This window comes from Mustela erminea, chromosome 5 (genome assembly GCF_009829155.1).
Source record: "Mustela erminea isolate mMusErm1 chromosome 5, mMusErm1.Pri, whole genome shotgun sequence".
In the NCBI taxonomy this organism is placed as follows: domain Eukaryota; kingdom Metazoa; phylum Chordata; class Mammalia; order Carnivora; family Mustelidae; genus Mustela; species Mustela erminea.
The window spans coordinates 50,593,348-50,616,445 of record NC_045618.1 but is presented as its reverse complement, the minus strand read 5'-3'; the positions used below and the strand labels follow the sequence as shown (position 1 = coordinate 50,616,445).

The following is a 23,098-nucleotide window of genomic DNA, read 5'->3' as shown; positions in this document are numbered from 1 at the left end:
TTCATAATTACCTAAAAAGATTATTAAAATATCCCCCCCTTACCCTAAAGATACAAACGTAGTGATCCAAAGGGGCACGTGCAGCAATGTCCACAATAGCCAAACTATGGAAAGAACCTAGATGTCCATCAATAGATGAATGGATAAAGAAGATGTGGTATATATACACAATGGAATACTATGCAGCCATCAAACGAAATGAAATCTTGCCATTTGCGACAACATGGATGGAACTAGAGCGTATCATGCTTAGCGAAATAAGTCAAGCAGAGAAAAGACAACTATCATATGATCTCCCTGATATGAGGAAGTGGTGATGCAACATGGGGGCTTAAGTGGGTAGGAGAAGAATCAATGAAACAAGATGGGATTGGGAGGGAGACAAACCATAAGTGACTCTTAATCTCACAAAACAAACTGAGGGTTGCTGGGGGGAGGGGGGTTGGGAGAAGGGGGGTGGGGTTATGGACATTGGGGAGGGTATGTGCTTTGGTGAGTGCTGTGAAGTTTGTAAACCTGGCGATTCACAGACCTGTACCCCTGGGGATAAAAATATATGTTTATAAAAAATTAAAAATTAAAAAAAAAAATAAAGCATTACTTCCAAAGAGGGAAGAAATATATATATATATCCCCCCCCTTCCAGCTTCACATATGTATGAGGCCAGATTTTCTCTCTATATTTGATGCAACCAATACAAAGAAAGGATCTTTGGGGTAATGAATAATTTAAGAATCTAAGGGTTTTGCTATCAGAGTCTGAGAACAACTGTGCTATATGATTCCTGTGCCATAGCACATTAACACTACTCTTTGCCTTAAACATTCTCTCTTCTCAATTTTTGCTACGTATGCACCAATTCTTCAATAAATATAGATTTCTGTGGCAAAAATATTACCACTACCTTGATAATCTCCCAAAATTAGCAACAGGCACTTGCCTATATTTAATGCCTATGGCTTCTAGATACAGATGTAAACCCCTCTCCAGTATCTGTCTGCAAAATATACCACTGAAATTAGTCAAAAGTCTATTGTATTTTTTTACTTGAAGTCTTGGTCTAGTCAAAATTTTTCTACAAAGAAAAAGGTATTAACATGTATAAAAACTGAAAATACACAGTAATACATTTCTTTAAAGTATATAAAGAATGTAATCATGTAACTTAATCACTAACAGTATGGGTAAATCATCCAAAGGGATCTCAATAAAACTGAAAATAGGGAGAGAAAAAGGGCCCACATATTCAGCTTTTTCAAGTAGATGCAGAAACAAACTCAACCATCCCAAGGATTTCAAACCAAATAAAATGCCTAGTTTTCCACTGCCAATCACAAAGGTGAGAGGACGAATCCTAATTTCTCTTGAAACCCTGCTGCTCTGACCATTTCATCAAAGCTCTTGATTGATTCTTCACAAAACCAGTGAGCTCTAACCCAGGAAAGAAATATAGTAACAGGAGATTTTAGATATTTAAAGATAAAGAATTCAGAGAAAAATTTTCTCAAAATGTGAAACAATGAAAAGGATTATAATAAAACCAAGTATCTTAGCAAAATCTGGGATACAGTTTCATATTTCAAACCTTATGAGTACAAATGCTTTAATATAGATCACATCTGAAAACAGTCTTCTGAAACTATGGGAGACTTTAAGTTATTTGCTTATAAAACTTGCGTCAGTTACCTGAAGCAACATAACACATACTATTGTAAAATATTTTTATATATATAATATGTTTCCAGATTAAATTATGTCTGGAGGGGCGCTTGGGCAGCTCAGTTGGTTAAGCATCTGCCTTTGGCTCAAGGTCATGATCCCAGGGTCCTGGGATGGAGCCCGGGAGCCTGCTTCTTCTCCCTCCGCTGCTTGTGCTCTCTTGCTCTGTCAAATAAATAAAATCTTAAAAAAAAAAAAAAAAAGAAATTACGCCTGGAATATTAGAGTGGAGTGGGGTAGCTGAAAAAAGGAAAAAGAAGAAAAATGCTACAAGGCTAACAGTCCTTTGTCCAACTCCAACTGCCAGCCTGGCTACTGGAGGAAGCTGGCTCTTAACCCTGTGCTGCTCCGAAATGGTCCCATATTCCTACCTGATCTCTTCTGCTTGGGCTGATCTTCAGAACTCAGACTTGAGCTCTTGTCGAATCTGGACTTGTGATCCCTGTGCTCACCTTTCTAGACGAACCATCTTGCACAGATTCTCAACATCCACCAAACACTTTCTGTCTCCAAATTCTGCCACCTTCCAGTCTGTTTCGTACACTTGACAGCCAAGCCTTGCTGAAATGAGTGTTTCAGGTGGGAATAATAGTATTTACTGAGCAGCCACTTTTTTTATGTGACTTGCATTTATTTATTACCTGTAACCCTCACAATAAAACCTGACATGCAGTAGGCATGACCATATTCAAAATCCCAATCAACACCTAGCACACTTAAAACTCCCACACAAATATACTAGCAGTCCTCACACTCATAATGATTTAGACTTTTTAAAAAGTGCTGAAAACCTAATTAAAATATACATATTAAAGGTAAAATAGCTTCTATTAGCACACATTTATAGAGTATCAGATAGAGTTATACTTTTCCTACCATCTCCATCTCTTTCAGTTAACAAATCAGATGAGGATTTCATTAGAATCCTAGAGATAAAAATGAATCCCTCTGGAAGGCTTCTGATTTTTATCTATAAAGAGACACAGGGTCATTTGACAAACTTCTCAGGTAAGATGTTAGTATTAGTGACTTCTTAAATTTAACAGAAATTTCTTCAGCAACTGCAAGCAATAGGTATCAAGGTCTGCCTACTATATTTAGAGATACACTAATGCCTACTGGTAAGGGCTCACTCTGAAAACACACTGCCTGAGTTTGAATACCTGATTCCACCACTTACTGTGACCTAACCTCTCTATGTCCCACTCTCCTCAATCATAAATATTGCTGTCAGAATTAAATGAGCTAACAGAAATATAAATTATTATATTTATATATAAATATTTATATATTTATTTATATATTTAATATATAAATATTAAAAACAAAATACAAAGTGTTTTGAACAGTGCGTAGGTCACAGCTGCTACTATGTATCTGTCATCATTATTATACAAATAATAGACCAAATATAGACCAAAAAGGCTATTCGTTAAAAATTTTACTGCATACCACACCACTACAGTTACTGGTGTCAAAAATTAGCTGTCAACTGCATTAGTACAGCAGCAGAACAGACTTTCTGAAAGTGTGTACAACTCATATAGGAGATGATTTTAAGTGATCACAGATGTGGCTTTAAATATTCAATTACCTAGCAAAAAAAGTTACCTATTTTTCTCTTTAAATCTACTTGATCATATCAAGACCCTACCTGTTTAAGAAGATAATTACAAACGATGTATCTGTATAGTGTTAATATCCAAAATGTATATAGAACTTACTCAACTCAACACACAAAACAAATAATCTGATTTAAAAAGGACAGATGAACCAACATTTTTCTAAACACATACAGATGGCCAACAGACACATGAAAAGATGTTCCACATCACTGATCATAAAGGAAATGCAAACCAAAACTACAATGAGCTATCATCTCACACCTGTCATAATGACTAAAATCAAAATTACAAGAGACAACCAGTGTTGGCAGATGTGGAGAAAAAGGAACACTGCTGGTGGGAATGCAAACTGGTGCAGCCACTGTGGAAAACAGTATGGAGTTCCTCAAGAAGTTTAAAAATAGAACTATACCCTATGATTCAGTAATTGTGCCACTGAGTGTCTACCTCCTCCCCAAAATACAAAATCACTTATTTGAAAGAATATATGCACCCCTATGTTTACTGCATTATACAGAATAATACATATAATGGAAATACATAATACAAATTATGGAAGCAGCCCAAGTGTCCATCAATAGATGAATGGATAAAGAAGATGCAGGGTGTGTGTGTGTGTGTGTGTGTGTGTGTGTGTGTATGCACACAATAGAATATTATTCAGCTGTTAAAAAAAACAAAAAAAAGAATGAAATCTTGCCATTTGCAATGACATGTACAGAGCCAGAGAGTATAATGCTAAGTGAAATAAGTCAGAGAAAGACAAATACCACATGATTTCACTGGTATGTGGAATGTGAGAAACAAAACAAGCAAACAAAGGAAAAAAAATCCAGATATAGATACTTAAAAAAAAAAACCCTCTCTTTTAAGATTTTTATTCATTTGAGAGACAGAATGAGAGAGAGAGAGAACACAAGAGGGAGGAAGGTCAGAAAGAGTAAGAGACTCCCCACTAAGCAGGGGGCCTGATGCAGGACTCAATTCCAGGACTCCAGGATCATGACCTGAGCCGAAGGCAGCTGCCCAACCAACTGAGCCTCCCAGGAGCCCCAGACTCTTTTATTGTTTTTTAAGATTTTATATATTTACTTGGCAGAGAGAAAGTTAGAAAGCACAAGCAGGGGGAGTGGGAGAGGGAGAAGCAGAGAAGGGAACCAAGACTCTGAGATCACGACTTGAGCCAAAGGCAGCTGCTTAACCGACTAAGCCACCCAGGCTCTCCTAGACTCTCGCTCTTTTTTTTTTTTTTATGATTTTATTTATTTATTTGTCAGAGAGAGAGAGAGCACAGGCAGACAGAGTGGCAGGCAGAGGCAGAGGGAGAAGCAAGCTCATCGCTGAGCAAGGAGCCCAATGTGGGACTCCATCCCAGGCCAATGAGATCATGACCTGAGCCGAAGGCAGCTGCCTAACCAACTGAGCCACCCAGGTGTCCCTCCCCTAGACTCTTAACTATAGAGAACAAACTGAGTTACCAGAGGGGAGGTGGCTGGGGGATGGGTAAAATAGTTGATGAGGATGAAGAGTGCACTTACCTTGAAGAGCAGAGTTAACATAGAGAAGAACTGAGTCACTATATTATACATCTGAAACTAAGATAATAACTGTATGTTAACTATACAGGAATTAAAATTAAAAACTTAAAAAATAAAATTTTCTTTAAAAAGATTATATTTTTAATGCTAGTCCTTAACACCTGCTACAATTTAGTAATGCTGTTGCACTTACATTATCTTTATTTTTTAACATCTACTTTTTATTTTTGGAAAGTGACAGTATTTTCAATCATAGTGATGGAAAGTATCCTTTTTGAAAACATTTAGGTTTAAAGAGATCAACAGTTTTTTGGAAGATGAAAAGAGGACAAAGAGTGGGAACTGACTAAGCAGAGCTGTGGTAATGACACCCCAAGAATGCTTGACAAGCATTCTCACTGGTAAGGTATCAGTAGATACGCATATCTCAAAGAGCCCCAGTGAGCTCAGAACATAGGAGGCACCAAGGATCAAGGAAAGGGAACAGGGTACACTGTACTTGGATGAGTTCAGGACTACAGAAAGTCTGGTCAGTAAGCTTAACAAAAGGACAATACCCCAATCTACTTAACCTCCACCCAGGATTCTTGGAAGTCCTGAGACAACACCTAATGCCTCTACAAAAATGGACTCAAAAAGTCTACAGACTTGGGGCACCTGGGTGTCCCATGGGTTAAAGCCTCTGCCTTCGGCTCAGGTCATGGTCCCAGGGTCCTGGGATCGAGCCCCGCATCAGGCTCTCTGCTCAGTGGGGAGCCTGCTTCCTCCTCCTCTGTCTCTCTGTCTCTCTCCCTCTGCCTGCCTCTCCCCCTACTTGAGATCTCTATCAAATAAATAAATAAAATCTTTGGGGAAAAAAGAAAAGGTCTACAGACTCAAATATTAGGTCCAGGAGAAGGCAAGTACTAATTTTTAGAGAATTAAATGAAAGTCTGTATTTTGAATGATCATAATTGGGAACAAATCTCCCAAAGAATAGAATTGAGAGGATTTTTCTTATACATCCTCACTGAATTCAGAGAGAACACTTCAGATACTGACATTTGGGAGTTCTCCATGGAATAAGCAAGCCTATTCACTCTACAGTCACCCCTAACTAGTTGAGAGGCCCCATTCCTACAGAGCTGCCAAAAGTTTGTTATGATCTTTTTTTTTTTTTTTTTTGTAAGATCTTATTTACATACTTGTCACACAGACAGAGAGCACTTGCACACGCAGGAGGAGCAGCAGGCAATGGGAAAGGGAGAAGCAGGCTCCCCACTGGACAGTGAGCTCAGATGTGGGGTTCAATCACTGCAGGATCATGACCTGAGCCAAAGGCAGATGCTTAACAACTCAGCCACCCAGGCGCCCCAGTTATAGTCTTATTCTTAATACAGATGAGTAGCCAAGCCTTATTTTGGTTTCCGTGAAGTCTCCAACACATAAGAGAGAAAGCAAGGAAACTCAGAGGAAACAGAGAGGACAGAGGACAGAAGATAAATATTAAAATACCTCCTATAAAATAAATAAATACAGCACATCCATGAAACAACAACAACAAAAAAAGACGTGAAAGAACTCCTAGAAATTAAAAATAGCTGAAAAAATTTTTAAAAATTCAACAGAAAGTGGGAAAATAAAGTTAAGAAATAATACTGCAAATGGAAGATAAAGAAATAGGAAATAAAACCGAAAAATAATGAACAAACTCAAGCCAAGAGACCTAAACCTCCTGAATGGGAATTTCAGGGGAAAGAATGAGACCACTGAGGAAATGGAGAAAAGAAAGTAACCAACAATGAACAATTCTACCACTGAAGGGCACTGAGTCCTGAGACTAAATGGGCCCCCTACTACCCAACTCAATGCAAGGAGGGAGGGGGGAAAAAAAGACTCCTACCAAGGCAGTGACATTTCAAAACCCAAGGGATGAAGAGATGATTCTAAATGTTTCAGAGAGAACAGGCCATATACATTGGAACAGGAAAGAGATCCATCTGCCTTCTGAAAAACAATACTGAAAAAAGTCTGAAGACTGACAAACAATAGCTTCAAAATTCTGAGCTGAATTCTGAGATTATCAACCTTGAATTTTATTCTCACTGAGCTATATTCCTAATCAAAAGTGAAGACAGTAAAACTTTTTAAGACACACAACAGCTCAGGAAACATATATTCTCAAGAAGCTCTTAGAGGAAATACTTTAACAAAGAAAAAACAAATCAAAATAAGGGTTGTAAGACATAGTGGACCCAACATTGGAAAATCCCAAGTTCAATGGGCCTGGAGTACAACCTGCACAGACAGAACAATATGGTGTAGGGCTGCAGGAGGGGAATGGTGTTGGTGGTTAAAAAAACACAGAATTAGGGACACCTGGGGCTCAGTGGGTTAGGCCTCTGCCTTTGGCTTAGGTCATGATCTCAAAGTCATGGGACTGAGCCCCACATCGGGCTCTCTGCTCAGTGGGGAGGCTGCTTCCCCTTCTCTCTCTCTGCCTACTTGTGATCTGTCAAATAAATAAATAAAATCTTTTTAAAAAAGAAAAACCACAGAATTAATAAAACACCTGACAAGTGTGAGAATTTTAAAACAAAAAATAGGTAACATTATGAAAGAACTGCAGGAAAAATTGGGGCTAGGGATATTTAAAAAAGGAGAAAAAATTTGGCAATCATTAGCATCAGGAAAAATGAAAAACTGTAGAGAAAAGGAAATTATACTCTATTAACTTCATCTACATGAGCATAAAAATGTAAATGGACTACTGGTTTTTTAAAATTTTTTTTAAAGATTTTATTTCTTTATTTGACAAAGAGAGAGAGAGATCACACGTAGGCAGAGAGGCAGGCAGAGAGAGAGGCAGAAGCAGGCTCCCTGCTGAGTAGAGAGCCCGATGTGGGGCTTGATCCCAGGACCCTGAGACCAGACCTGGGCCGAAGGCAGAGGCTTAACCCACTGAGCCACCCAGGTGCCCCCTGACTTTTTTTTTTTTTAAGATTTTATTTATTTGACACAGAGACAGGGAGATCACAAGTAGGCAGAGAGGCAGGCAGAGAGAGAGGGGGAAGCAGGCTCTATGCGGGGCTCGATCCCAGGACCCTGAAATCATAATCTGAGCTGAAGGCAGAGGCTGAACCCACTAAGCCACCCAGGTGCCCCCTGACTACTGATTTTAATAAAAGTTGTGAAAAAAACTTATCAAGGGGGTGGGTATGTGATAAAGCAAGTATAATAAAATGTTAATTGTTAACCTAGGTGGTGGGTACACAGGTGTTCACTATAAAATTCTTTCACTTTTCTGTATGTTGGAAGTTTTTCATATCCATGTGTGAGGAAGAGATTTAGAAAGTATTAAGAAAGAAGAGAAGTTAGACTAAGTGTGATGGTATACAGGGATAAAAAATGAAAATAAGAAAGTGGGTAGCCAGAGTAGACTATAAAAGTTGAGCATGCAAGAATAAATGAATTCCAACCTGCCCAGGCATTTACTTCCATTTAGCCCTTCTCTTCCTGAAGTCGAGAGACCAGTGCATTGCTTAAACCTGTCTCTACCTCAAGATAAAAGAGCCACGAGGAATGGAGATGGGTAGAAGTAACCCATTACCTTTGCTCAAAGTAGTCTGGGTACTGCCTGTATTTTAAAGAAACTTCCTCAGCCACAGACAGTAACTGCCTAGCTTTGGAGAGCAATCCAGAACATGAAACTTGTCCATGACAAAAACAGCTGAGTCAAAAACCGGTAACTGAGAGAAGGACTGACACTACAGCATACAGTTTTCTCCACGGGCACAAACTTTTTAGGGTAAGAGCCACCCACCATTTCAATTCTGACCGGTGGCATACAGACACATGAACGAATGCACTGGATCAGCATTCCTTTTCAAAACAGCTGCAAATTCTGACAGTTCACAGAATTCTTTTGGGATAAAAGACAAATGACCAAAGCCGAGGTTTACTCATAGCAAGATGCACCAAGAGGTAGGTCTCAAATGGGTATGCCTGGATATTGCTTCCACTGGTTCTCAAAAAGCTGGAACTTGGGGCATCTGGGTGGCTCAGTCAGTTAGGCATCTGCTCAGGTCATGATCCTGGGGTGCTGGGATGGAGCCCCATCTCTCAGCGGAGAGTCTGCTTCTCCCTCTCTCTCTACCCCTCCCCGTGCTTGTGCTGTCAAACTAAAAAGAAAAAAAAAAAAAAAGAAAAAAGAAATCTTAAAAAAAAAAGCCAAAAAACCTGAAACTGCAGAACGGTGACTAACCTCCTTCACCTCATACCCCATGCAGTACTAATCATAATACCTGGTTAAAAATGATGACAATGCTGAGAAGGCTGAGAGCCCTGAATAAGAACCAGTTAAGAGGCCAGAGAAGCCCATAGCACACTCTCATGACCTACTACTACCACCTGGAGTTTTCTAACGGAATGGACAGGTGCACCACAAACCCTTTCTGCTTGCAGCATTTCTAATTTAAAAAATAAGAGGCAGGACTGGACCAGACTCAAACATCCAGGTATAGTCATAAGACAGTAATAATTTCTGGTCACTACAGAGATCTCCTGATTTATTTTATTTTATTTTATTTATTTATTTGTCAGAGAGAGAGAGGGAGAGAGAGACGGCACGAGCAAGCACAGGCAGACAGAATGGCAGGCAGAGACAGAGGGAGAAGCAGGCTTCCTGCCAAGCTAGGAGCCCGATGTGGGACTCGATCCCAGGACACTGGGATCATATGACCTGAGCCAAAGGCAGCTGCTTAACCAACTGAGCCACCCAGGCAACCCGCGATCTCCTGATTTTTGACTGAGCCTTTTTTCTCATCTCTCGAATGACACTATTTCTCATTGATGTTTTAAAATTTCTATTCAAACAGAAGTATGTGATGCTACAACTACTTTTAGGACATAAGTTATGAAAATTGTTAATTAAGAAGTAGTATCTTACTGGGACGCCTAGGTGGCTCATTCAGTTAAGTGTCTGACTTTATTTTGGCTCAGGTAATGATCTCAAGGTTATGAGACTAAGCCAGGAGACAGGGTCTGCCCAGGGCATGGAGTCTGAGATTCTGTCTCTCCCTCTCCCCTCACTCATGCCCATGTGCCCTCACTCAAATACATAAAATCTTTAAAAAAAAAAAAAAAAAAAAAAGGTAAAGTACTTGCAATAGCCTCACAATATGTATCTAACCCAAACTCAATCTGCAGATAAGTGAGATAGGAGTCACATTAACTCCTGTTCTTACTTAAAAAACAAAACAAGGGTAATTTTTTGGTTTTCTTCTGCCCTGTGAGGCTGAAGAGAGTTGGAGCTACCACACAACCACACAGTTCTGAAAACCTTATGCTTGAAGGTATCTAAAACTAAAAAGTAGATATGGCACCCAACTAATTCTCTAGTTTGTGAATTTTTGTCATAATGGATAGTTCTTTGAAGACGGATATAACAATGCAAAGCTTGGAACTTATACATCTAACTTCAAGTTATTCCCTTATCTCAACGCTTGTTTTCTATTAAAAAAGGAGAAAGTGTAAAAAATAACTGTATTATGCACCTATATATTCCACTTTCTGCTACAGCACAAAGAATAAGCAAACAGAATTTACCTCATACCCTAGACAACCATGATCTACACTTAAGCAGATCAGAACAGAAGTACTGTAACCTGGAAAAGCTATGCATGCAGAAAGAAATTCTACAGGTGGGCTCTGGGCATAGTTATTAAAATTTACAGTTACAAGAAAGCAGAAAGTTTCCTCAAATAATATTTTGTAATAATTAGCCACAAATTTTGCCACAAATTTTCCATTTTATATGAATCTTGCTCATAACTCAAACACCATTATCATCTAACATACCTCTTCAAATGATTTAAGTAAGAGGGCCCAGATAAATTTTAATGATTTTTGAGAAACAAAAAATTAGGGCCAATAATTTAACTTCCCTGAATTTAAAGACTGTCATTTTATATTAATTTTGCTAAACTGTCTTCAGCCCTCAAGTGTTTCCTAGTCTCATGTTTTGTATTTATCTATCATGTAAGGGAACTCTGAGCTCTAAATTAATCTCAGCTTTTGGGAATGGTCTAGAGAAGATGAAGAATAACTTGATTAACTGAATCCCCATAAGTAGAAACAACCTCCACATCAAAGATGCATGATTTCAGGGCCTGGGGGTGGAAGAGAGGGCTTCTGATTAGTGTACATTTGTACTTATTGACCTCTAGAAAATAATGCAGCTTTTAGAAAGAATTTTTCTAACGTGGATTATGTTAAAATGTAAAAATGGAACAGGAAAAAAAATGTAAAAATGGAACAGGGAAAGAAACTGAAATTCGTTAGAAATTAACCAGTACAAAATTTTTCAAATTAAAACTTATCCTCAGTATTTATCTGTATAAAGTCCTTATTTTTCCTTTTCATAAAATGCAACAAAGAATCAATTTTATTTTCAGTTATCTAATGCATTTATCTTCAAAAGATGAAACAGACACATGAACCTTTAATATGAATGGCAGGGAACTCACCAACTTTAATAGCTTGGTTTTTGGTAGAGCGTCTCTTTGAAAGGCAATTTACAATGCTGAAATCAGAACTAATCATTTTTGTCAGAACGTTTTTCAGGTTTTATAAGTCTTTATTAGTTTTAGTTTCCCTGGATGACAGAGTTCAGAGGCCAGACTTAAGCTAGACAGCACAGCCTACACCACAGGAGGCAATCAAATATATGAACTGATAAACTACTATCGTAAAAATAAATTTTAACCGTGGACGTCTTTCAAGCGGCAAGATTACCCTATCTTTAAACTACTGGACTGCAACAGCTCTGTTTCTCAACACGTGCCCTGGATACTCTACCGAGGAGGAAAACTAAACAGGTTTTAGGCATCACATCGTTTTTGCATTACTAAAGCTTGCAGGTTTTCAGCATTAGGTTTCTGTGCTACCCACGTCAGGGCCTAGAACATGAGACGGTTGCGCGTGATCAGTTTTTTTTTTTTTTTTTAAACTCCAGCACAAGCCCCGCAAATGATAAATACGGAAAGCCCGATTCACATCCTACCAGCCCCTCCATCCACCCTTTACGAAGGAGGTTGTAATTCTGGCGGGACCTGGGGCGCAGTACTCGGATTCTGGAAGGACAGAGCGAGTGCGTGGGTGTGTATTAACACTGCAGGAGGAGGGCGGCAAGACGTGATCACAGAGTGGGAGGGAAGGATGATGCCTCTTCTGGGGCGGGAAGAGACTGTGAGAGGAGGCTGTTATGCATGACGGGGGCCAGCACGCGGGGAAGATGGTGGTGGCCGCAAGGCAGAGTGTTTGCGGGGGATTCCCTGTTCCGGGGCGGCGCTGGGGGCGGCCTGCGGTGAATGGTCCTGCAGCAACTAAAGGGGCGCGACACTGGACCCGGGAATTCCCGACGGAAAAGGAAAAAAGGGCGCCGAGAAATGGGGTTATTATGGGATGGCAGAGAGGGGCTCCCTAGGGAAAATTACGGGATCTATCTCACCCGCCAATTGCTGTACAGTCTCTTCACTCGCCGGTAATAAGCGTCTTTGTCCAGAGTCACAGCCATAGCCACAGACGCCGCTCCTACTCGGGTTCCGAGAATCACGCGAGGTCCCGGATCCGCCACCCGCTCTCGGCCCCGGAATCCCGCACTCTCCCAGTGACCCGGAAGTATCGACCTCAAAGATGCCCTTTCCGCTTCCGGGTCCCGACAGCGCCTGGGGGATTTTTGTTTTGTTTTGTTTTGTTTTTTTAAACCTCTCTCGGGAGGTTAAGGGTTCAAAAGGAAGAAAGACAGTGGGGGAAATCAACAAAATGTGCAACACAAAAAGGGTCTAGATTTTCGCGGGGTTTTCTTGTCAACTTAGCAACAGCCGCACGCGAGGAGACGTCGTCACGTGACGCTCCGCCCACCCCCTACTCTGAGCCTTACTGCGGTTTCCAGGAGCTCGGATTTCAGGCCCAGGCGGCGGCTGGGCACTGTGAAGGAGGCGGGAGGCCTGCCTTGCCTGCCCCGCCCCACACAAGCCGCCGCGCGCCGCGGCTACGGCCCCACCCACCGACAAATGAGGGGGTAGCGGAAAGAGCGGGATCTGACGTGGGATTGGAGTGGGAACCTCGGGTGCATTCCGCTTCTACATGGTAGGAAAGCAAAAGCTGCTGCTGCTTCAGGACTAGAAGGATCTTGGTGGCGAGAACAGAGCGAGCACTAACCAGGGAGAAAAAGTCCACAAAACTATTTGCCTCAAAAAGGGAAATAAAATGCCCAGGCTTCATCTGAGCGCTGGGATGGCAGGGGAGGAGTCTTAGGAAACAAATGGCTTGAAGGGCTTCACACAACCGTCTGCCCGTCACTCCCTTCCCACCGCCCCCAGCCCCGACCCCCGTCCAATTCTTGACACCGTTCCTTCCAGTCTCTCCCCTTGCCAAAGTTCATTAACTGATAACATTCTTTATGGCTACCCCAAAGTACCGTTATTTCGGTTAATTCCAAACAAAATGTACATGGTTCCTTGAAGAAATTCTTCCTTCTCATTTCTTCCGAGAACTTGGGAGTTTGAATCTGGAACATTTGCGTCCTCTTAAACAATTCCCTTGCCTTTAGCAAGCTGGATCGACTACACTTATATATCCTTTAATGGGAGTACAGATGACTTGTCTGTCCTATCCAAGGTAACTGCATTTACAATAATGAGCTTTAGGAAAGTAGTATTGAAATTACCCATTATAAATTCAAAATTAACCTTTATATTAGGTTTTAGCAAATATAGAACAAGGGAAGAGTGGAAAAGGATTAACTTAAATTTATTAATGCCAAGGGGAAGGAAGGTAACAGTTCCTGACCCTCCAGCTGTATCCACAGTTCGGCCAGGAACAGGCTCTGCCAGAGGCTAGGGCCAGCGCTACATAGTCTGTGGTTAATGGAGGGGTTTAGGGAGGGGTGAGCACATCAGCTGCTCTAGTCTCCTTTCCTTCCCCAGAAATGAGGAAGTGGTCATGTATTATTTTAGGAGTTCCCCCTGCCCACCCAATCCTCTCAAATTTGGAAGCAATCAGGTACAAGTTTTTTTCTTCCTTTTCACCTCCTGGAGTCCTGGGTCTCCCCACATCTCCCCTGCCCCTCCCATTTTTCCATAGTCCAAGGGCCAGAGTAATTGAAAATACAGCAGCCACCCAAGCAATGGGGACCATGCTGGGGCTTCAGTCATCAGCATCTTCGCTTGAGTCTGAGTTGGCTGGCATCATAGGATCATCAATGAGTGAGAAGTCCCTTTCTGAGCTATCATAGCCCTGAGATAAATCATCATCATCATCTTCATCCTCATCGTCCTCGTCTTCCTCAGGTTGCAGTGGTGGCAACCTCAAGGCAGTACCAGAGGTGGTAGTGGCTGGTGAAGAAGGGTAGCCAGGGGCTCTCAGGCCTGGATGGTGATGGTGGTGATGGTGGGGGTGGGGGTGGTGGTGGTGGTGATGAAGCATGGTGCTGGAGTCTACATGGGGGGATGATGCTGCACCACCCATCACAAACGGCATAAAAGGCAAAGATGCAGAAGTGGCACTGCTGTGACCCAGGGATGACACAGACTGCAGGCCACTACTGCTGTGCTGGAAGGTATTATGCAGAGACAGGGCCCCAGTGCCTCCGCCCTGCATCAGGGCCATCATCTTTGAAAGGTCTGGTCGCATTCTGCGGGCTCGCTTCTTGCTGCTGTCTGGTGTAATAGGCCCTGGCAAAACCCGGTTGAACACAGTTTCAGCATGGTGACCCTAGGAGGAAAGAGCAGAAGATAGTAAAAACAAAGAAAGGAAAAAAGCAAACTAGAAGACAATAGAATCCTAGCTTGCAAGTGCTTTTCCACTGAATATCTTTAGGATAAGCAAAGCAAGCATAGTCAACAGGAAGAGGAAATACTGGATTTTACTGCTGGAAACATTCCAGCTAAAGCTAAAATGGAGATTGATACTGACATTTATGTGAACCAGAGTTTTGCTTTTTTCCATGACTACATTGTACCTTTACTCCATCCAGCCATTTCACAGATGCTTACCTTTGTTAACAAGGAGATTGGGCAAGCCAGTGAATGAATCAGTATTTGCACAGTATACTTTACTGATGGCAGGTTGTTCACATGATCTTACCATATGAAGCACAACACAACTATATTGACATTTACAAAACTATTACAGCACAGCAGATTGTGGTAAACTAAAGACAAGTCAGGTTAAGACTTCTTTCTGGATGTCTAGAACAACAAAAAGATTGTGGGTAGCTCCTCACGAAACTTAAGTGTTTTTCACATTGATTAAAAAAAAAAAAAAACATATCTGTTGTTTTTAAGCTTCTAAATGTTCTGTCTGTAAATTTTTTAATTTTTATTTTTTAGAGAGAAAGAGAGAGAATCCAAGTGGGCAGGGAGGGACAGGGGGGAGAGAGAGAGATAGAGAGAGAATCTCAAGGAGACCCCACACCCAGTGTGAGCCCAACACAGGGCTCAAACCCATGACTCTGAGATCAATACTTGAGCTAAAATCAAAAGTCAGGCATTAATTGGGCTGAGCCACCCCGCACCTCTGAATATTCTGGCTATAAATTTTGACTAAGTATACCGAAGCTGGAACTTATTACTGTAGTGCCTCTGCTTTGCTAGACCTCAGTATAATACTGGGTACCAAGGCATGAAACTCATACATTTGGTAACCATGTCTCTGGATGCTATTTACCAATCTAAGCTTAATACCTGACATGTGAATATACCTTCTTGATTTGGAAAAAGAAACATCTCAAAACACTGTATTTGTACAGACTTTTAAACTATAACAATAACAGCACCAAAACTCCTGCAGGTACCAGTAATAATACACCATTAATTCTGTCTGCATTAAGAATTCCATACTGGGTGGGCGCCTGGGTGGCTCAGTGGGTTAAACCTCTACCTTTGGCTCAGGTTGTGATCTCAGGGTCCTGGGATCGAGCCCCGCATCGGGCTCTCTGCTCAGCGGGGAGCCTGCTTCCTCCTCTCTCTCTGTCTGCCTCTCTGCCTACTTGTGATCTCTCTCTCTCTCTGTCAAATAAATAAATAAAATCTTGGAAAAAAAAAAAATAAAAGAATTCCATACTGGGGTGCCTGGGTGGCACAGTCAGTTAAGTATCCAGCTCTTGGTTTTGGACCAGGTTGTGATCTCAGGATCGTGAGATCAAGCCCTCTAATGGGCGGTGGGCTCAAGAACAGAGTCTGCTTGAGATGCTTTCCCCCTCTATAACTCCCCCTGCTCCCACTCTCCCTCTCTCTCAAATAAGTCTTTAAAAAAAAATCCTATAATAGTCATATTATGATTTTGCGATGCCCTAGGATCTTTTCTTTCTTAGATTTATCAACAGACTATAAAAAAGTAGCAAAATACCTGAGGCAAAAACAGGTAATACTGGAAGAAAACCCTTTTTTATAGGCTCCTCTAGAATGTTAAATTCAAGACAGAGAAGATACCAGTCTTCCAGCCATCAGCCTTCCATATCAACCACTCTGCTTATTATACTCTTGGTCCCATGGAGGATATGAGGAAAAGTTAAAATATTCTTCTATGGTAACAATATTTATATGAAACCATCTCCACAATGTAAACATAATAAGCCTCATAAATGCATCTCACAAGTAACTATAATATGCAAAGTACCAATCTCAATTTGTTAAATGCACAAGATATATATTGTCTATTTGGAAATAAATTTTGTTAAAGACATACCATGTGGTTTTACACATATATATATATAAAATATACATGTGTAAAGATGAATATAAAAGGTCCAATGGTAGATAAGTGCAAATCATTTTTTTTTTTTTAAAGATTTTATTTGATGGAGAGAGAACACAAGCAGGGGGAGTAGCAGACAGAGGGAGAGGGAGCAGAAGGCTCTCTACAAAGCAGGGAACCAAATGTGGGGATCGATCCCAGGATGCCAAGACCATGACCCAAGCCAAAGGCAGACGCCCAACCATCTGAGCCACCCAGGTGCCCCATAAATGCTAATCATTTTAAATGACTGCTTACAACACCCTGATTTAGTATGTTCAAAAAAGACAACTATTGACCAAAGTAAGGCAAACATAACAAAGAGAAACTTTTATAGTCAGATTCTGGTGCAAAGGATTATGGGTACCTTGTCTACCAAATGGCCTGTAACTGGGATAAAAGCCTAAGTACAGTTGAAAATAATGGAATAACCAAAGTTATTATTATAAACTATAAAACATGTTTTCCTGTCCTTTTTCCGTTACTGGTGTTATTATCAGTGATTCTCAACTTTCCCCACTTCGGGAAACGCTAGGACTATGACTAGTCCTTGTTATGTCCCACATCACTTCTAAAATGTACAGCATCATAAAACTTTTAAGAGATTATCTGCTCCTAGGGGCGCCTGGGTGGCTCAGTGGGTTAAGCCGCTGCCTTCGGCTCAGGTCATGATCTCAGGGTCCTGGGATTGAGTCCCGCATCGGGCTCTCTGCTCAGCAGGGAGCCTGCTTCCCTCTCTCTCTCTCTGCCTGCCTCTCTGTCTACTTGTGATTTCTCTCTGTCAAATAAATAAATAAAATCTTAAAAAAAAAAAAAAAAAAAGAGAGATTATCTGCTCCTATACCTTCAGCTTTTCAAGATGTACAAACTGAGAAATTTAAAGGATCTGCCAAAAATCCCTTAGCCAGTCAGAGAAGGCCTTGACTATTCCAACACTTCTTACTAATTTTATGTTTTAATATGCTTAAAGTGCTAAAGTTACTTTTTAGAAGTTTATGCTCTTTTATATACGATGATGCCAAGAACTGCAAAAACACCAGTAAGAAATGACTCTAGTTTCCTGACTGGTGGACTGACGTATATTTTTGCATACACTGGTCCAAAGGTAAGTAACAGAACACAAAATTAGTTCTCCAGTCACATCTAATGTGGGAACAGAGCAGTAATGCCTCAGTCTCACTCACCTTTTTCCCATTCCTAGAGTTAGCCGTCTGTACTGGTTCCATTCCCAAACAGTTCAATTCTGCCTTATTATTTTTTTTACATCTCTGCCACTTCTGTTTTCTGCGATCCTCCATATACTGAAATAGAAAAGTATTAGTTATCCTAAAGGAAAAAAAATCTCCCCGGAGTAATTATTAAGGTACTAATATTTAGTTTGACAACAAATGCTTATTGCATGGATAAATAAAGGATTAGTCCTACTGGAAAACTGCCATTAGCAGACCTCTCCCCCCCAAAATTAGGTGGTTATATAATAGTTCAATAATAAATATCTGCCTAGTATTTAGTTTAATAAGTGCTTTAACATTATTTTATTTTGATCCTCACACAACTCTGAGTTAGGAAGACTGAGTATTATAGTATTTGACAGACGCAGAAAAAAATGACATACTATGGCATGCTTCTGCCCTCACGCAGCTTAAATACCAAGGGAATGACTTTAAAATCTTGCTGGATGGAACTGCCACTCACCGCTAGAAATCGGGGATCGACAGCGAACTCTGGATGACCCTGTAACCACATCTCCAGTTCAGCCCGGCGAGGGGCATCCTCACCCACCAGCAAAGTACCATCCACCTTATTGATGACAGGGATCCGGGTTTCCAGGTCCACATCAAGGTGATTAGGCTCTTCCATGCACTCCACCTCCAGCTGCAAACCCAGAATCCACCCCCATGAGCACATACTCTTTTGTGGGGCAAGGAGGGAGGGGGAGCAGAGCCAATGGTAGCCATAAAGTAATTCTAGTATCTTCTAGTCCCTTAATCCCAACTGCCTTCATCAATTAGTGAGAATAAAAAACCTAATCATCATGTTAAAGACTCTCTCCCACTCACCTCAACTAGCTTCTTTCTGTTTCCCTTCTTCTTATGAAACAGAGGATGTCCATCTCCCATTACTCCATTAGCCATCAACTTGTGCTTCTGGAATGTTAACTTCAATCCTTCCTCCTAAGAAGACAACCCACCCACCCAAGATGTCATATGGCACATGTTTTTAAAGTAAATATTAAGCTTTGGGGATCTTAGGGTAAGGGTCATCCTCTGGCTCAATGATGAGAAGGCAGGCCATCTGACTTAAGGGTAGAAATTAAAAATGTATCTAAACTTATATACTTTTTCCACAGAAAGATTTTGTTTCTTGACCTAGTGCTCCTCAGGTAGACAGACATTAGGGAAGAATTTATCTCAACAACACCCCATACCTGGTGTCTCATTATTAGCATGGCAACTCATCACAGGGGCAAAATCCTGATAATTCCTATCACATACTAGTTTAAGAAATTTTTCTTGGGGGTGACTGGGTGGCTCAGTTAAAAGTCTAAAGGTCCAACTCTTGATCTCAGATTAGTTCTTCATCTCAGGGTTGTGAGATCAAGTCCCATTTTTGGGCTCCACGCAGGGTGTGGAGCCTACAAGAAAGAAAGAAAGAAAAAGAAAGGAAGGAAGGAAAGAAAATTTTCTTGTTGAGTACTTAAGGACCAGCTAATAGGGTTTCAATGTGGAAGATGATCAGGAAAAATAAATGAAATTTCCCATTATTAAATAATAACACTAATTTAACTTCACTAAGAATAACATTATTAACTTTGTAAGGTCCATAATACCTAGGTGTCATTTTTAACAGCTTTCCCACAATTTAGTTTCAATCTTTAAAACTAGGTTTCTAGGATCTAGAAACAAGCCACCCAAAAGAAGTTTTGTATCAATTAAATTTTTCAAAAATATGGGTTCTGGGGCGCCTGGGTGGCTCAGTGGGTTAAGCTGCTGCCTTCGGCTCAGGTCATGATCTCAGGGTCCTGGGATCGAGCCCCGCATCGGGCTCTCTGCTCAGCAGGGAGTCTGCTTCCCTCTCTCTCTCTCTCTCTCTGCCTGCCTCTCCATCTACTTGTGATTTCTCTCTGTCAAATAAATAAATAAAATCTTTTAAAAAAAAAAAATAAATAAAGATAGATTTTTCAAAAATATGGGTTCTTTTAATCTAGTCCTTAGGAAATACAAGATCCATTCCTTTACTGCAATGACTTTTCTTCAAAGGAGCTTTGTGAACTCTAATTTTTCTCCCCTCTCCTTTCTATTTTTGCTTACTTACTTTATTTACTTAAGTTTACTTATTTAATTTTAAGTCACCTCTACACAAACAGGGGGTTCAAACTTAAAACCCCAAGATCAAGAGTTGCATGCTCTGGGGTGCCTGGGTGGCTCAACGGGTTAAGCCTCTGCCTTCAGCTCAGGTCATGATCCCAGGATCCTGGGATCGAGCCCCACATCAGGCTCTCTGCTCAGCGGGGAGCCTGCTTCCTGCCGCCCCACCCCCCCGCCTGCCTCTCTGCCTAATTGGGATCTGTGTCAAATAAATAAAATCTTCAAAAAAAAAAAAAAAGAGTGCATGCTCAACTGACTAAGCCAGCTAGGCACCCCAACTCCCTTTTCATTTTTAAAGTTAACTAACCAAACAAGTTTAATATCCCCTTAGTGAAGCAGTTTGCAAAACTCCAGTCTCCTTCCCCATTTCCCAGTGCCTAAATGCTGAGCTTACATCTTTAATCTGAACTGTAAACTCCTTTTCATCCATGCCTCTGCGAAGTTTCGTGAACTGAGCTGCTGCTGTGGTGACTGCGGACACTTCCTCCTCTGCCATGGAAGCTGCGCTGCTACTTCGTGGTGTGGGAACTGGAGAGTCACCATATTCTCCTGGAGTCAATGAGGGACTATCTAGCAAGTGGTTGCTTGGCCCCAAAATTCCTCCTGTTACCATTTCCTGGCTCCGGCGGCTAGAAGGCCACTTCCCTGAGAGTACAGCCTGGCAGACGAGGTCAATACGGTTTATAAGCACACGATCCTAAGTGGGTAGAAAAGAAATCAATACTGGTTTTAGGGCCTGGGTACCAGCTATGTGATTCTGTGACAAACAACAGCACCATCATTAGCAGGATGGGTAAAAATCACAAGGCAGAAGGAGGGAAGTAATAGTATCAGATCCCTAAGTCAAACAGGAAGAGTTTCATGAAAAAAACGTGCTGCACTAAATATAATTAAGGAAAACCAGAACAATCTGTCTCCTGTTCCTGGTTTTTGTTATAGTATATTGCCAGACTATATGTCCAGGAACAAGGCTGTTACCTTGGGCCACTCAGAAGCTCTTTGTCTTTCTTGTAGCAGCAGCAGCTCAGGGGTCATTTGTTCTCCATCTTCATTTGGGAATCCATCTTGGGACATAGTGAGAGACAGAAGACTCTCTTCATCATAGAGCTTTGAGCGGGACCGGTCAGCAGCTAGAGACCATACAGAATGTGAGCAAAGGCGGAAGAATAAAGTTATTATGTGGACTTTAAATAAAGGCCCAAAGAATAACAGTTCTATTTTGGTGTTCTATCAAATTGAAATCCAAATCTCTCCCACAGGATGCATTTAGAAAACAAGGGAAAGAGCTGGGTGAGGTGGGTGGGAGGGTGGGAAATAGGGTAAAGGGCCAGTAGCCTGTCACATGCACTCACTTAGCTTTTCTTCCTTCTCGTCCTCACTCTCATCAGTGCTGGAGCTGGAGCTGGATGAGGATGAGGAAGAAGAGGATGATGGTGACAGCTTGCTCAAGTCCAGTTCAGAGTCTGAATCATCCTCATCCTCCAGTTTGACTGGTGGAACATTCCGGGAAACCAGAGGGGTGGTATCAGAGGGGGCTACTCGCATCTCATAGTCTTGTGGGGTTGGTCGGCTCCTGGCCACCACCTCATGCTCAAGTTTTAAAGTCAGACTCTCCAGACTGGGGACCTGGGCAGCTGTCTCCTCGGGTGGCTTTTCAACAGGAGCATCTGGGCGCAGGGGCAGTGGTGAGGCAGTGCGCGAGGTATACTGCTGGTGGAGCAGTGGCGTAGAGCAGCGTGACAGGGATGGAGCTGGTGCTCCTGCCTGATGGTTCTGCATGTAATTCATACGGGCAGCCAGAAAAGAGAAGTCTGGGTCCTGCATGATGTTGCAGTCTGTTTGGCTCACCCCATGGCGGGCTGCCCCTCGTAGAAGCTCCCCATCGTGCCGAACAGGCTCCCACCATTTGGGCAGTTCAGGACCTGGAGGCTGACATAATGCCAGCCGATCTTCCAGAAGGGGATGGCATAAAACTTGTTCCCGTAAGCGCCGAAGCAATTCAATACGGTAGAGAGTCCGTGAGGCCCTCTCCTCAGTGATGGGCTCAATGAACAGATTAGGGTCCGGGGGCTCTGTAAGAGATAGGGGAGGGAGGAGAAATGAACCACGTTAGTTCTGTTGCCATCTATCCCCACTCACCCAAGACTCTCTAGTCTTGCTTACCATCTCCAGCTGCTGGGGGAAGGCGGCACACTTGGCGACACATGGCCACAAAACCATGGAAGTACTTCGTAAGGCTTTCGTCTGTTTTTTTGTCCAGTCGGGCAAATGTACGGAAGCGATCCCAATGGAACTGCATGGTATCAGGGTCATACTCCACACCAAAGGTAGACACTACTCGATAGAAATCAGTTTGTTCACGCCTTGTCCATCTAAAGGGAAGAGGAGTCAGGCAGCAGAGAGCAGAAAAACACAGGGAAACTTGGTTACTTCTTACTGTGAATAAGAATACCTGAATAAACAAAAAATTGAAAGATGGGGCAAAAAAACCCACAAAACAAAACCAAAAACAACCCAGAAAACAGCAGAAGTGATAGTTAAGAGGTACTCCATAACATGTAAGATTTTAAGAGTAGCCAGCTAAGGGAAAAAATACATGGGCAATAAAATCAATGAGAATGGCCATGTAAGAGACCTTCCAAGGAGCTGTGGTTTTTTTGTTGAAGAGGAGTAACAACTAAAGGCAAAAAAGATGTTCCCTCAGTAGGGAAGTCCAAATAAAGCCTTCCTAAGATGCTTTTCAATATAGGACCCATAGCGAAAGGCAAGCCTAAAGCTCAGCCCAAATTCCCAGTCATACTTTACCGTTGCTGTTTCTCCCGCCGTGCAATTTCTTTTAGCTTGAAGGCTGCCTCACAACGCCGCCGTCTCCGGTCCCCTCGTTCTGCAGCCTCTATCTTCATCTGTTCTCTCTTGTAGCTGCGTTGATAAGCTGTTACTAGGCGCCGAAGCCTAGCTGTCAGAGCAGAGCCTGGAGGCCAGAAGAGATGGCCTGGCTGCTGGGTCACCTGGGCTGTGGGAAGCAAAGCAGAATGAATAGGAAGTACAAGAAAGGCAGTAGAGATAACA

At 41.8% G+C, this 23,098-nt stretch overlaps 2 protein-coding genes and 1 non-coding gene across 9 annotated transcripts in view; all 3 read right to left on the bottom strand.

Annotated features, from left to right (window-relative positions):
- The window catches only part of SUPT16H (SPT16 homolog, facilitates chromatin remodeling subunit), a 39,925-nt gene extending 27,487 nt beyond the window's left edge, over positions 1-12,438 (bottom strand). Inside the window, exon 1 of the mRNA XM_032343050.1 lies at positions 12,373-12,438. Coding sequence (XP_032198941.1) covers positions 12,373-12,438 — 66 coding nt within the window. The remainder of the gene's footprint in view (positions 1-12,372) is intronic.
- Positions 12,439-13,599: 1,161 nt separating this feature from the next.
- CHD8 (chromodomain helicase DNA binding protein 8) overlaps positions 13,600-23,098 on the bottom strand; it is a 62,700-nt gene continuing 53,201 nt past the window's right edge. For 6 of the 7 annotated variants that reach the window (XM_032343046.1, XM_032343041.1, XM_032343045.1 and 3 more), the window contains 9 exons: positions 22,835-23,042; positions 22,193-22,401; positions 21,382-22,101; positions 21,008-21,159; positions 20,424-20,726; positions 18,722-18,835; positions 18,357-18,536; positions 17,846-17,962; positions 13,600-14,639 (listed from right to left, as the gene is read on the bottom strand). In XM_032343046.1, coding sequence (XP_032198937.1) covers positions 14,073-14,639; positions 17,846-17,962; positions 18,357-18,536; positions 18,722-18,835; positions 20,424-20,726; positions 21,008-21,159; positions 21,382-22,101; positions 22,193-22,401; positions 22,835-23,042 — 2,570 coding nt within the window. In that variant the 3' untranslated portion in view covers positions 13,600-14,072. The remainder of the gene's footprint in view (positions 14,640-17,845; positions 17,963-18,356; positions 18,537-18,721; positions 18,836-20,423; positions 20,727-21,007; positions 21,160-21,381; positions 22,102-22,192; positions 22,402-22,834; positions 23,043-23,098) is intronic. The other variant, XM_032343047.1, reaches the window with a different exon arrangement.
- Positions 19,036-19,128, bottom strand: LOC116592250. The gene has a single exon (XR_004286414.1). It is a non-coding gene; the product is annotated as a small nucleolar RNA U6-53/MBII-28 (small nucleolar RNA).